General features: G+C 40.9%; 1 protein-coding gene across 3 annotated transcripts in view; it reads left to right on the top strand.

Moving 5' to 3' along the window:
• Nucleotides 1–15,725, top strand: part of PEX5L (peroxisomal biogenesis factor 5 like) — a 178,309-nt gene that overhangs the window by 150,918 nt on the left and 11,666 nt on the right. For all 3 annotated transcript variants that reach the window (XM_077161139.1, XM_077161138.1, XM_077161140.1), the window contains 6 exons: nucleotides 4,841–4,957; nucleotides 6,884–7,027; nucleotides 10,094–10,164; nucleotides 11,972–12,169; nucleotides 12,833–12,998; nucleotides 13,321–13,478. In XM_077161139.1, the coding sequence (XP_077017254.1) occupies nucleotides 4,841–4,957; nucleotides 6,884–7,027; nucleotides 10,094–10,164; nucleotides 11,972–12,169; nucleotides 12,833–12,998; nucleotides 13,321–13,478 (854 nt within the window). The remainder of the gene's footprint in view (nucleotides 1–4,840; nucleotides 4,958–6,883; nucleotides 7,028–10,093; nucleotides 10,165–11,971; nucleotides 12,170–12,832; nucleotides 12,999–13,320; nucleotides 13,479–15,725) is intronic.

Below are 15,725 nucleotides of genomic sequence, written 5' to 3'. Positions count from 1 at the left end.
TGACTGAGAAGCAGAAAGGCGACTATGATATATACATATGATGGAACATGGTGTGAATGCAGGAAGGAATGAAGTCATGAGCTACGCAATGAGGTGAATGAACCTTGGGGACATTATGTTGTGCAAAATAAGCCAGAGACAAAAAAGCAAATATAGTATGGTCTCTTTTAGAAAATACTTATAAGAAAACTGGAGCCTAGATTGTAAGCTCTTATAGCAGTCATGCTTAGTCCAGAGTGGTGAGGGTATTTCTAGATTCTGAGGTGCTGTGGGAATATGTGTACAAGCTGGTATTTCCTTGGAATGTTGGATACCTCTGTGACATCTAATACTCAGAGCTGGAATTCTGCAGCTCTGGAAGTCAGCATTGCTACATGCAGCATCACTACATACATACAGTTAAAGTTACCTAAAAAAGAGATCAGCCTTCAATTCGAGATAGAAATAAAACCAATGTGGTATGGACTAAGGTAAATCAGAATACAGGGCAAAAGATAAATCAGAATATAGTGCATATGTTCTAGAGCTTCACTTATTGTACAAGACCAAAGGCAGAGAGGTTTATTGTGTCTCAAACATAATTTAAAATAATACGCAGTCTAAATCAACCTCATTTAAACAACATGAACACATGGAACCCAGAATAGGAACGAGGCCTTGTAATTCTGTATGGTTTAATGCAATACCCAGATACATCCCAGACTATGGTGGCCTGATAATTAAAAAGTATCGATAGAGTTCCTTATGGGACTGGAGAAAAAAGTATGGAACTATTCAATTTCCCCATCTGAAAAATGACTGGTACTCTCTCAAACATTAGGGACTTACAAGAAAATAGACCAAGCCCTTGATTTTGATGATTGCCTATACAAAACTTATTTCTGTAGCAGACTACTTATAATTATGTCTAAAAGTTGCTTTCAGGAAATCTCTTTTGTTGCTCAGCTGTGGTCTCTCTCTCCCTAAGCCCAACTCTGCAAGGAAAATTATTCCCTTCCCCCTATAAGGGACAGCACATCCAGGGATGAAAGTCTCCCTGAAAATGTGGGACATAATTCTGAGGGATGCATCTGATTCTGCTACCATGGGATCAACAATACCTTCCAGAGTAATAGAGGAAAAGAAATAAGGTACCAGTGTCTAAGAGAATTCAAATGAAGCTAAGAGGCTATTCTGGAAGCTATTCTTATATAAGCTTTAGCTAAATGTTGCTAATTACCATGGTTTGCCAAACCACAATCAATATCATTTCTGTTAACCCTAAAGAGCACCTAGGTCTCTAACTGAAACTCTACTCTGGGTTTTCTGAAACCTACAACCTCCAGATGGTTCCTTGGACCGATAAGTTCTGAAATCCAGAGGGGCCATCCTCTCCAAGAACATCAACTAATCCCATCTCCCTATCCTATATTGTGAATACTCTTTTCAGCATGAAAAAGTTAGAATGAGCATACCCCAAAGACACCTGAGGATTGGAAGTAAGGTCAAAAGAAAAGGAAGAGTTGTAATAGAAAAGATGGGATTTAACAGATGAATATAGCTGCTGAATCACTTTACTGATTTTTTTGGCCTCCAGTGTTTTGAAACAGCTAGAAGGTAAAACCTGAAGTTTTGGAATGGTAACCCATACCAAGCTTTGAAATATGTTCTGTAACTACTTGTTAAAATGTACTCTGCAAATCATTGCTGCCTTTATTATTATTTTTTAATTTTATATATATATAAAGTAAAAACAATAAAAAAATTTTAAAAGAAACATATACCATCTCATACCCTCTAGAATGGATATTAGAAAAAGAAAGAGCAAAAGAAAATAACAAGTGCTGGCAAGGATGGAGAGAAATAGAAACCCTAGTGCATTGTTAATGAGAATGTAAAATTGTACAGTCTCTGTGGAAAACAGTTTGGTGTCTCTTCAAAAAATTAAACGTAGAACTACCATGTGTCCCAACAATCCCACTTCTAGGTATAGACCCCAAAGAATTAAAATCCAGGACTCAAACAGATATTTGAACACCAATGTACATAGCAGCATATTCACCATAGCCAAAGGTAAAAACCAAATGTGTGTAAACACATACACACATACACATATCTACACACACACACACACACACATACACACACACACACTGGATTATTATTCATCCCTAAAAAGGAATGAAGTTCCTATATATGCTACAACATGAATGAACTTTGAAGACATTGTATTGTGTGAAATAATTCAGACACAGAAGGAAAGATATTGTATGATTCCACTTACATGAAGTAATTAGAATATGCAAATTAATAGAGAGAGAAAGTAGAATGCAGGTTTTACCAGGGGTGGCAGGGAGAGAGAATGGGGAGCTAATGCATAACGGGTACAGGCTTTCTGTTTGGGATGATGGAAAAGTTTTATGAATAGATGGTGGTGAGGGTAGCAAAAAAATGTGATTGTGATTAATTTTGTTGAACTTGGGACTGGCTGGGATGGGAAATTTTACATTTTTTATATGTTTCTACAATGAAAGGAAGAGAAAGACTAAAGAATCAATGACAATTAAATGCAACACATGTTGCTGGACTGGATCTAACAATGGAGGAGAAAATGCCCAAAAGGATATTACTGAGATAACTGAGAAAAATGACATATAGACTGAATACTTAATATCAGTATTAAATTTCTTGAATTTGATATCTGTACTTAATGACATTATATAAGTGCAATGTTCTTGTTCCTAGGAAATATATGTAGAAGTATTCAGTGTTCAAGGAACATGATGTATGCAACATACTCTCAAATGTTTAGAAAATAGAGAGAATGCTATAACAAATGTGGCAAAATATTAAAACTCAGTAAATCTGGGTATCTTGGAGCAAGTTTTTGGTGCTTAGGAGCTATGTACCCCAGAAAAGTAGGTTCTTAAACTTTCCTTTCCTTTCACATTCCTTTGAGTGTGAACCCATTGTAAGTAGGACCTTTTGATGAGGTTACTTCAATTAAGATGCATTCCAGCTTAATCAGGATGAGTCTCAATCCAATTACTGGAGCCCTTTATAAGTAGAATGAAATTCAGACAGAGAAAAAGTCACAGAAAGAATAGCCAGAAGCTGAAATCACTGGAACCCAGAAGAGAAGGGAGAGGCCAGAAGAGGCTGCCATTTGCATTGCCATGTGGCAGAAAAAGTGAGGACACCACGATCAGCAGCAGCCAGCCCCAGACTGCCACATTCTTAGGGGGGAAAGCATCACCTTGATGATGCCTTGATTTGGACTTTTTCTAGCCTCAAAACCATGAGCTAATAAATTCCCATTGTTTAAACAAACCCATTGCCTAGTAGTTGCTTGAAAAGCCAAGGAAAACTAAAATATGGATATGTTGGAGTTTTCTCTATTGGTTTTACATCATTTTTTGCAATTGTTCTGTGAGTTTGAAATTACTTCAAAATAAAGCTTTTTAATAAATAAGGTGATGGGTACCCTCGAATCAAGTTGACAGTATGTTGACAAGTCACAAGACTTAGAGTCATAGAAATTGAGATTTGCAGGTGAAGAATATGAGTCTCAGCCCCATACCCAGGAGTCCAAGAAATGTCCATCTCTCTTAGCAAAGCATCTCTGTTACCAAGTAACTTAACCTTGGGCCATGTTGGGCCCCCACCCCTAGCATTGTCACCACAGATTTGGCAGACATAGAGAAGTCTCTATCCTTTTGTCTGTCGTGGTGACTGCTAACAGCCATCCAAGCCCATAGTGGTTCCTTACAATCTCGTTTCACCCAATTTCCTTCCACACAGAGAGCAGAGTTCAAGCCAGCCTATCCTCATCATATGTTCCGCGATCGTCCCTAAGGATTTGACAAGGAAATTTCTCAGGGAAATACCAATAAAGCTGAGCACTAACCTCCTGCTAATCTTAAAACCTGCCAAACTCCATCTCTCTCCCTGCCCCTGAAATGTCTCCCTCTCTCTCTTAAGTTCTTTAAGATACTTGTATTCTCTCCCCGCCTTGGGAGCCTCTCTCTTATTAAGCCTCTCTCTTCAGGCTTAATAAAATAAAATCCAACCAGTGACATATCTTGCAGAAAAATTCTGCTTCAATACAAGAACCTACCCTGAAGTCAAGGGCAAATGATATAGTTTCCATTTTGAAAGAGGGAAGGGAAATTATAAAGAGAAAATATTAATATTTTCAAAACGTCATCCTGCCATAGAAAAGACCTTGAAAAGGATTCAGTCAAGTTCCCACCTAAAGTTAACATCCCTTCATTCTTCTTTAGCATCAGGAAGCCAAGTTTGCCTCAAGTTGACAGGGAAGGGCTTTAAAGTCAGACTGGGGTTCAGATCCTGTGCAATCCTAGACCTGTGTCCCTAACCCTCTAGCCTCAGTTTTCTCCTAACACAGTGCTAGACACAGAGTGGGATCAGTTAATGCCACCCTCCCTTGCCCACAGCCACTGCCCACCCCTCCAAGTCTCTGCACTTTGCACCAAAGCAGTTGTCCTAATCTCTGTATCCTAGGAGCAACTCTGGAAGAGGCTTCCCTTCCTAAAATGTCTACCTTAGTGCCCACACTGAATCTAAGTAGTAGACTTTCAGCTGAATTTGATCTATATAATCCTGGACCTCCAAACTGTAACTATTTTCATGCTGGAGAAAGTCACAACTAACCCAATTTAACACTTTGGCCACTGAGTACCTTACAGAAGTTCTTCAACCATGAGAACCTCTGCCTGTGGTCAGTGTGAACATTTTCCTCCTCCTCAGAATCATTTTGGTCTACAGTCTCTCTGGGAATACCGAAGGTGAAACAGCATATTATTAAATCTATCTTTCTTCATCTTTTGCTGTCTCCTAGTCAGATACAGAGTTTTGGGATAAGATGCAAGCAGAATGGGAAGAAATGGCTCGAAGAAACTGGATATCTGAGAACCAAGAAGCTCAGACGCAAGTCACGGTTTCAGCTAGTGAGAAGGTAACCAATTCTGTTCTTAGAACTGCTGACCAGTTTTCTCAGCCCTTTTAGATCATATTTTATGGCTGAGTCACTAACAGTCAAAAATTCAGGAATTAAAAAGACAGTTTAATGTCAGTCTGACCTAGAAGAAATTCTGATAGATACAAACGGTATAGTCATCTGATGTATGAAAACAGCCAACTGGAATGAAATGCTCCTATTTTTATCAGATTGAACAGCTTGGTCAGCCAACCAATACTTGCATTCTGAGTGCTGACCAGTTACTGAACTGACATTGGGGTTGGGCTATCACAAGAACTAGGCTAATCCCATACCCCCTTGTCATTCAGCACACATTGTGCAATGTGCTAACAGCAGAGTGGTATCAATAGGCAGGGGAGTGAAGTGGAAACGTAGGGTTACATTTCTCAGGTGGTCATTACATGGGTGACAGAGAGATGCAGTGGGAAAGATACCCTCCACACACCCAGGTCAAGTTCTGAGATGATTTCACAGAGATATTGCCCATAGAAGCTTTAGCAAATATATGAGTGCAGGGAACAACTAGCCAAAGTGTCCATAAAGTCTCAGTTGCTCTAGGATTTAAGCTTACAAAAACAGTTGAGGTCCATATTTCTAACTGATATTAGTTGAGGAATAACATAGATAACTAGGCAGAAGGAGATGTAGAATTTTCTTACACAGAAAAAAATTTTTAAATGCATACCTAAGCTTTATATTATTGTTTTGTATGTGTTAGAGGGGCCCTCCATAACATTCAATTCTGGATAACTTCCAGATTTTTGCTTCAATCAACTAATATTTATTGAGTATGTTCTCTACACTAGGTACTGTGGATATGATTTTAAATAGTATCTGGTTTTAGGGGATTTGCAATCTTCATAGTCATTGAAATGTCTCTGTTCCCCCCACCATTTTCTATTTCCTAAGCTAGGAAATCTCATAAATCAGAACAATGATCACATTAAAATAATTGCCTTTTCCTCAAAGAAATCAAAGCTAAGTAAGAAGGAAAAACATCGATGAGGATTGTTGAGCTGTGAGCTGTAATTCATCTCACTTCCCAGTCCCCTATTAGGCACCACCACAGAAACCAGTCATACCCTGTGTCCTTTGATAAGTGATCTTGCTTTTCTAAGCAACCATGGAGAAGGAATGTCTCCATTCCTATCTACTTTAAAACCTTTGTACCATCATAAATGGACTAGTTCATTTGTACCTATCAAATTGGAAGGATTTTGTGATGAGCAAAATGCAGGTAAAGTCATAATGAGTAATATCTCTCATCTACTTCTGATAAGAGTGTAAGTTGGGACAAACTTGCTCAAAATCAGTTCAACTACAGCTGTGAAACTGCGTATCGAGTATGAGCCTAATCATTTAATTTAACTACTATTAGAAAATTATAGAAGTTTAGTTATACATTCTGCACTATGTAAGCTTTTCAATAAAAAATGTATAACTTTAAAACATGCATTTTCAATGGGAGCAATATTCCCTTCCAACGAAGCAAAACTGTGTTCTTGGGGAAGAGGATGAAAATGACTTAGATATTACAGTGGCTTGTAGCCCTCCAAAGGGCACAGTTCATAAGCAGATGTACAGTATGTGGCAGTAATATTGGAGGAGGGGGTGGCCACTTATGAAAAACATACCTAACAAGTCCATATATTTAAAGGCTTTGGGAGCAATGGTTAAAGCAAAAACAAAGAAAGAACTGTCCGAAAGAAAACAACTTCAAACCATTAACAGTGATCATATGTAGGTTGTAGCATGATGGGTAACCTTAGGCTTCTTTTTATATTATTCTGCGTTATCTAAACTTTCACATTAAGAATGCGTCACATCCATAATAAGGAAAAAATGAATGCAAGAATGGAAAGGTAATTAGATGGATCTTGTCTTGGCCATTCTGTGCTGCAGGGATATTACTTTCACACTGAAAACCCATTCAAGGACTGGCCGGGAGCATTTGAAGAAGGCTTAAAAAGGCTGAAGGAGGGGGACCTGCCGGTTACCATCCTGTTCATGGAGGCAGCGATTCTTCAGGACCCTGGAGATGCAGAGGTGTCACTCCTCATTCATTCTGCCAAGCTCAGAAAGTAGCTGCCAAGTGCTAATGAGGGCCAGGGGATGATAAAGCTCTGCTGGGTGGCAGCAAAAACAAGCATTTTAATCAAGTAAAGGTTCTCAGAGGAATTAATCTGGCTTAAGATGATGGTTGTTTGAAAGTTACTAATAGTTACTTATTTTCTGACCAAATCTTCAGTGTATACAGAGTCCAAACAGAGAGAATAGGGACAGAACATGGAAAACTGAAATTGCCAACCAGGTGGTTTTCAGGGGGCGTGTATAAATTTGTCTAGTCTGGATCCACACCATTTATCACCCTTGATCTAGTCATTCAACATTTATTGAGCACATAGTACATCTCAAGAATTGTGCCAAGGGGCAGGCCACGGTGGCTCAGTGGCAGAGTTCTCGCCTGCCATGCCGGAAACCCTGGTTCAACTCCCGGTGTCTGCCCATGAAAAAAAAAAAGAATTGTGAAGAGCTGAGAAAATGAAATAATTGAAAAGTCATATTTTCAGTCAGTCTGGGAAGACAGGTAAATGAGGCAATGAGGTATAAAAGTGCAATGTCAGTGTATGCACAGGATGCTGAGAGGGTTAGCTCCTAATCCAGCATTTCTGTGGAAGCCAATCCAAGGCTGAGTTTTGCAGAATTAGGGAGGATTAAAGACAATAGAAAAAGAGCTTTTTGTTTTTCTTGCTTTTGTTTGGGGGTGAAGGTCAGGTGAGTCATGTGGCTGTTAAGAGAGACGGCTATGTGGATAGACAGCATGAAACAAGAGAGGTGGCAAGAGTTTGAACTTATGCTGAAAGTTATAGGAACCCATTAGAAGACTCAACTCAGGAGAGGCACATGGTCAGATTTGCATGTTTTAAAAAAAGCTTTTCCATATGAAACGGTAAATCATTGGAGGCAGCCAGCCCTGAGGCTAGAAGACCACTGGAGAGGCTTCTGCAGTCCTCAGTGGACATCTAGGAAGACAGTAAGATAGATAGTGGTTGTATAAAGCTTCTGTTTTAGTTTCAGGTATTATCTTTTATGAGATACTCCCAGAGGAATTTGAAGAAAACTTAAAGTTGGGTGTATATAATGCTGGGCAGGCAGCGGGGGTAATGATTAAGCCTCTCCCCTAACCGTGGGTTCAGATCCCTGCTGTACCACACATCGACCGTGTGACCACAGGGCAAGTTGATGAAATCCTCATCTGTAAGATGGGGATCATGATAATGATAACTATCTCACTGAATATTGTGAGAATTAAATTAATTCATGAAAACAAAGTGCTCGACTCAGTACCTGGCACATCAACACTGAACCTTTATGATTACCATTGGTTGTATTGAGTTTGTCTAGAGAGGGTGAGTGATCTGACCACTACAAAGCCCTTCACCTCTTGTGAGTCAAATGGCTTACAGTGAAAAGGGATTGAACTGAGATCTGAAATTCTGAAAAAAAAACTTTGGAATTTTTAAAAAGGTATGGGAATCACTGTAGAAGAAAAATCAACACATTAATTTAAACATGACAGGCCAGCCCCCCCAAAGAAAATAATAATGTCACCTTATGTTTGTAGCTATTATATCTTTACAAGATGTTTTCATGGACATCATTGACGCAACAACCCTGGGAGGCAAAAGAAGTTATTATCCCAGATTCATAAAGGAGATAATTAAGGCACTTGGTAATTAGCGGCCCCAGGGCTTGTGAATCCATGGAAAATCTGAAGCTAAGATAAAGGATTCCCTGTGGACAGCGAAAAGTGACGCCATGCCAAAGGCTAAGTCCCTAGAGAAAAGCTGTCTCGTCAATCTTTTCTTAATAAACATGCTAAAATATATGAAGGTTGAATCAAAATAAAGGCTGCCCTATGTACATTTGAAAGATTAAAAAGAATCACCAATATTCTAGAGGAGAAAATAATCCATATGTTTTATAAGTTTATGTGGCCTATATAATAATAACCCTTAAGGGGAAAAGCCAATTCAATTTTAATACCTCTTGGAAATGCCTCCACATGTTTCCTATAGTTTTGTTTTAAAATGCCTACAGCATTGATTCTCAAAGGTGTGAGAGTTATACACATACCAAATCTTTTCAAACATTTTAAATCCCTGAGACCCCGATACATCCATCCTCCCTACAAATTTGAGGACTGCTGTGTGTAATGAGAGGTTTTGCCCATGTGTACTGTCTTATAAAGGTGTGAGAATCGCTGTCTCATACAGGGAGAAATTCGCTGTATTTAACAAGAATCTGCTTTCATTCTAGATATGAAAAAAGTAATCTGCATGAAGATGTCCATCCCATTATTTATAATAGCAAAGGATTAAAAAACATCCTTAGGGCAATAAAGGAACTGGTTAGGTAAATAATGTGATATCCATTCAACAAAATAAAAATTTTAAATTTTAAATAGAAGGGTTTTATTAAAAATGTGGAAAAGTACTTATGGTAGAATATAAGTGTAATAAAGTATAAGTGCAGGCTATAAAATCCTATATCCACTGTGATTGCATTTTATATATCTTACATATTTTAACAGTGATTATTTCAGAATAATGGACACATTGTGGGGTCTTTGTTTTGGTCTCTTCCCTAGCTCGTAAATTTCCTATAACTTTTCTAATAACTGCTTAACCTTCATTTATACAACTTCTTTCCATTTTGTGCATCTTGAGAGCCCTTATTATAAACTTTAGACTACTTAGCTACTTTTCTGGGTTATTTTTCTTTCCCTTTCCCCCTCAAACATATAATTTGACATACTTGTCTTTTGGGTTGAAGATATCTAATATCACAAAAATCACAGAAAGTCAAATGTTTACATAGCACTGGATCACAAAAGAAAATTAACACTGAAAGAATATGGGAATAGTGGCAGAGGAAATTTTGACCCAAAGGTTTCAAGGACATTCAAATGAAGAAATCTATGTGATTCTTTTTCTCTTTTCCATGATTCACATTTGAGTGGTTCGCTGTGCATGAAAGTAAACAAGCCAGAAAATGCACAGGAGTGATTCTGCCTCATCTACCGTTACTGATATCAGTTGTTTTTTGCAGGCATGGCAGTTCCTCGGGATAACCCAGGCAGAGAATGAAAATGAACAAGCAGCTATTGTCGCCCTCCAGAGGTAGCTGAAGCTAAGTGCAAAAGCCTGGGGCTGGTGAACACTTGTTAATGGAGGTCTTGTGTTTCAGACTTGCCTTTTGACCTTTATCTATGTATATTGCCAAGAACTGGGCTAGGAAAAGTCCTGAGATGCCACACGTCACTTATACTTAACTCTGGGGAAAATAATATTTATATGAAAAAATCATTGTCCTAAATTGCAGTTTTATGCCATCTACCAGTCAATTGACATTCACTGGCACCTAATAGAATCTATGTCAAAAATAGTCATAAAATAGACTTTACTGAATAAATAGTTCCTTTTGACTTTCTAGACTTTTGCAGCAGCTGAAGGTTATCTTCAGAAAAAAAAAAGTATTCAAAATCATCTCAATGCCATTTGAGTTCCTTGTGTCCGTAGAGAATTTCCTGAGGCGGTTCCAGCAACCCAAAAGTACAATTCCCACCCCTGACAGAGGGTCTAGACTAATTTTGCGGGAAATGGTGGAGGACGTACCATCGTACCTTATTTGATGAGAGCTCCTATTCAAACTCTGAGAAAAATACCCCCACCAAACAAATGTCCACTTTCCCTGCCCTTTCTTGCAACTACTTTTAATATGGTGCTTCAGGAGGGGATTATATCAAGTTGTATACTGTGTGTGTACACATGCGTGTGTATGTGTGTGTGTGCATGACCCAGGGTCTTGGGACTTCGAATCTAAGAATTCTAGACCCTTGGAGCTCTAAGCCTTTGCAGTCCTAGAATCCTAGCCCTCAGGATTCTGTTAATGTCTGATGATGTAATGGTGTCTGCAGGGCTGTCCTGTTTTGAGTGCCATTTCCTACTTGGGGATCAGGGAAAGTCAAGATCACACGGCTAGCACGTAACAGACCGGCCATCAGCCCCCTCTCCTGACTCCAAATGTGGAACTCTCTGGATCTGCTGTTCTTCATCCCGCCTACTTGTGCACAGAAGAATCTTTTTTTAAAATGCCCAGGCACACTCTCAAGGATTCTGACTTTATTGGCCAGGGATGGGGACCAAGCATCAATATTTTTTGCCAACACCCCCACCCCCCCATGAATTTTACATGTGCATCCAGAGTGGAAACTTTCTCTGTCGGATGCTGATAAGTCTCTGGGAGATGAGGACCACATAGAAAAATTTCAGGCACTGTCTACTGCTTACTCCTCAAATCGGCATCCATGGACCAGCATCACCATCATCACCCGGGAGCTTGTCAGACCTGTACAACCTCAGCCTCCCTCCAGGCCTGCTATATCGGAAGCACAAGATCTTCAGATGTGTCCATAACAGGCACGTTTGAGAAACAGGCAGTGGCCTGTGCCTTCTGCAAGCCCGCATCAGCCAGCCTGGAGACCTGGGAATTTCCCTCTCCTTTGCAAAACAGTTCACTGTATAATCTTTCATCTCTGGATGGCCAAATTTAGTTCAAATCAGTTTGCTTTGGGTATAAGGAACATTTAATATATTGCTAATAGAGCAGAATTAAAATAATATCCCCTATTTCTCATTAGATAAACTAACCACTAATAATTTATATTCAGAGATTAGCTACACTTGCTCAGTTTTAAAACCATTAATTAAAACGACCTAACCAGCAGTCATCAGGATGAGTTTTAACTATCTTAAAAATATGCTGGGGACCTAATTTTCTAGTGATTTGACATAGACAAAACTTAGCAGTACTTCAGTACTGTTTAATTAACAAAGACCTCCAATTTTCTTTTAAAAAAAAAGAAAAACTGTTGGGTTCCAGTTCCAAAAATGTCTGAAATTGGCTTTTTTCCCTACCTTTTTCCAGGTGCTTAGAATTACAACCCAACAACCTGAAAGCCTTGATGGCTTTGGCTGTGAGTTACACCAACACCGGCCACCAGCAGGATGCCTGTGAAGCGCTGAAAAACTGGATTAAGCAAAATCCAAAGTACAAATATCTCGTGAAGAGCAAGAAGGGCTCTCCAGGGCTCACCCGGCGCATGTCCAAGGCCCCCGTGGACAGGTAGCCTTCTCATAACAGTCCATCCCTGCTTCTGGTCACTACCTTAAGGGTCACTAATGAGCACCCTCCCAAACCCGTCCACTCAAGAATGATTTGCAGGTCAACATTCTGCTGCACAGGCAGCTCCAATTCAGAGAGTGACCACTGGATGTCACAGTCAGCCTTCTGATGCATGATCTTCACGATGGGCACTCACTGACATCTATCTGAGAACCACAATTTAGAGCCAACCGCTCTAAATTAATTCACCTAAAGTGAACCATAGCGAGCAGCAATGCTCTTTCTCAAGCCTGAACATTAGGTATGAGGCAAAATGGACGTCCTAGACGCTTCATTTCCATCAGTAATAAATCCCAATGTTAAATGGTTTCCCAGGGAGGCCTTGGGAAAGCCAGCTGTGGGGAGTTTTGCATCAGCGTTCATTGGGTCAGAGAAAGTCCTCCTGTGAAGACGTAGCACAGCCTGCACCTGTGTATAACAAAATGTTCATGAAAACCACTAGGTATCTCTTCACATTCTGTATTAACAAAATGCTCAGTTACTTTTAGCCAGAAATTTTTCCCATCTGTAATGAAGACAGACTGACTTCTTGGAATAGGGAACGTCATAATGAATCATTTCTTTTCAGACTATTTGTCTTTCACACCTAATCTTCCATTGCAGCTCTGTCCTGGAAGGGGTGAAGGAGTTATATCTGGAAGCTGCCCACCAAAACGGAGACATGATCGACCCGGACCTGCAGACAGGCTTGGGGGTGCTGTTCCACCTGAGCGGAGAATTCAACAGAGCCATAGATGCATTTAATGCTGCCTTAACTGTTCGGCCAGAGGTGAGTGCACCCACAAAAAGACTGTAAAGCCCACTGTTAAAATAAGTTGTCTTTAAAGCTACAGTTATTTCAATGCCACAATAGTTTAAAATGACCACTGTTGATGATGGGCTACTTTGGCTGCTACTGTTGAAATACCTAAATTAGAAACACAAATTGCATGGTGGCATCCAATGGTGGCTGCTTTTTGAAGGCTCAGTTGTCTCCCGAGGGTGTCCAGAAAGAGATCATGAGCTGAGCACCGCACATTTGACCTTCGGTCTCCTGCGAGCGGTGTGGGGGGCCCTGCCCAGGCTGGTGCTGAGTCTCCCTCTGCCCTCAGGACTACTCTCTGTGGAACCGCCTCGGGGCCACCTTGGCCAATGGGGACCGCAGCGAGGAAGCCGTGGAGGCCTACACCAGGGCACTGGAGATCCAGCCTGGCTTCATCCGCTCCAGATACAACCTGGGAATCAGCTGCATCAACCTGGGCGCCTACAGGTGAGGGCTCGGGGCTGGGGCTGACAACCTGAGAGGTGGTTTCCAGGAAAACACCTCCTTTGCAGCAGTCCTTGTCCTCCTCCTGGGAGGCGGGGCAGCCCCTACGGCCTGTAAGACCTGAGCAGGAGCCCGAAGCTATGGGGACTCCGGGCTACAGAGACCCCAGGCTGCATGGACCCCAGGCTGTGGGGACCCCGGGCTGTGGGGACCGTGGGCTGCAGAGACACCAGGCTTCATGGACCCCAGGCTGCCGGGACCCCGGGCCATGGGGCCCATGGGCTGCAGAGACCCTAGGCTACAGGGACCCCAGGCTACAGGGACTCTAGGCTGTGGGGACTCCAGGCTGCAGGGACCCTGGGCTACGGGGACGCCTGGCTACAGAGACCCCAGGCTGTGGATACTCAGGCTGCAGGGACCCCAGGCTACAGGGACCTCAGGCTGTGGGGACCCAGGTTATGGGGACCCAGGTTATGGGGACCCCAGGCTCTAGAGCAGGACTCGCGGGGGGGGGGGGGGTCTTGTTAAAGTGCAGCTTCCATTCCCGCTTGAATGAGGGACTTACCTGGACTTTTAACCCTCAAGAATATTAATTTAAGGAAAATTACAGCTCTATTTGTCATTTCCCAGGTGCGGGCGGGGGAGGTGTGGTAAGAGGCCGGGGGAAGGGCTGGCAAAGCAAATTCACAAAGCCCAGGGCCAGTTTTTGGCAAAACACAACCAGGAATCCAGGTTTTCTAAAACTCGTTCACCAATAAAGTTAGCCAAAACAAAAGAAAAGAAAAAATGGTGGTTGTATATTTTAAATATCTCATCATTTTTCCGTTCAGATCTCTATCTTTCCATCTCCCCCTCATTACCTGGGACCGTGCATGACCTTTTGGATAATGAGAGTACGAGTGATTCTTTCTCTTTTCTTTTTTACTTTTCTGTCTTCTAAATAAATGAGTACTGCTTTCATAATTGGGAAAAAGAGACCTAAAAATTTAACCCCTTACGAAACACTAGCCATTGAGCATCTACACAAAAATCCTGCAAGGTCGATATTATTACTTTTTTGTGTGTGGTAAATAGGTGAAGAAACAAGCTCAGACTTATGCGCTTAGACTCACAAAAGTAATAAATGGCAGAGCTGTTATTTGAACTCAATCTTGCCTGAAAGCCTGGCCCTTTCTGAGAATGAGACAGGGTTGACAGTGTTTTGTAATTGCCTAGTATGGAGCAGATGCTCAATAGCTAGTAGTCAATTATTATTATTATTATTATTATTATTATTTTCCTAAGCATCAATATCATTATTATTACTTATTTAGATAAATCATCAGAGAGCTAAATCACGTTGTTTTGATATCCAGAAAATTGCTGTTTCTGAACTGCATTTGAGCATTGTGCCGTTGGCACATATTGACAACTTAGAAACTAGTTGCTACATTTTTACTAAAAGGATTTTATAAAGAATATTAATCACTGGTTTGCATTGTATCCTCATTAAGAGGATCTTTCTCAGGTCAGAACCAGGAATAGCTGAGTGACTCCTGAGAACTGTTTTTTGTTTTTAATTTATGTGCCCCTGAAGAGGCCCTCTTCACATCAGCTGTGCAGAAGTTCAGGGTCAAATGCTTGCCGTCTCCCCACACGTCACTGCACCAGCCCTACTATGTCCATTCTGTCCACTGACTTCATTCCTAACTTCACCTGATTTTCCTGACCTGGTTTTCCCTTTTATTCACTTGTTTTCTAGGATTTGTCTATGTATATTGTAAAAGACACCATAAGTCCTTTTTGGAAGAAGGGAAGGTGTAAATAAACACATGTAGAGATAGTGAATTCTATCAAAAGAGGCCTTTATAAAGCTTCTGGATGGCTTTTCTTTTTCGTATGCTGTATGGTGGGGTCATATTTCATTATTTTTCCATGTGAGTATCCCATTATGACAGCACCATTTGTTGAATTTTTGTTTGTTTTTGGGGAAGTGCACGGACCAGGAATCGAACCCAGGTCTCCCGCTTGGTGGCCAAGAATTCTACCACTGAGCTACCCTTGCACCCCTGGATGGCTTTTTCTTAATTGTAATTTGTTAATGTAGAAAAAAGTGCTTGAGGGAGAGTATACCACTTCCTTGACATTCACAGATAGAAGGCATGACAGGACCACTACGTGCAGGAGGCCATGAAGATTCATGCCATGTACAAATGGGTGTCTCTGGTGAGGCGTGAATTAAAAGTCCTCAAACAGAAAGTACACTGTAGA

Source organism: Tamandua tetradactyla, chromosome 5, assembly GCF_023851605.1.
Source record: "Tamandua tetradactyla isolate mTamTet1 chromosome 5, mTamTet1.pri, whole genome shotgun sequence".
NCBI lineage: Eukaryota > Metazoa > Chordata > Mammalia > Pilosa > Myrmecophagidae > Tamandua > Tamandua tetradactyla.
The sequence above is the reverse complement of the archived record's forward strand: the minus strand, read 5'-3'. Positions and strand labels throughout refer to the sequence as shown.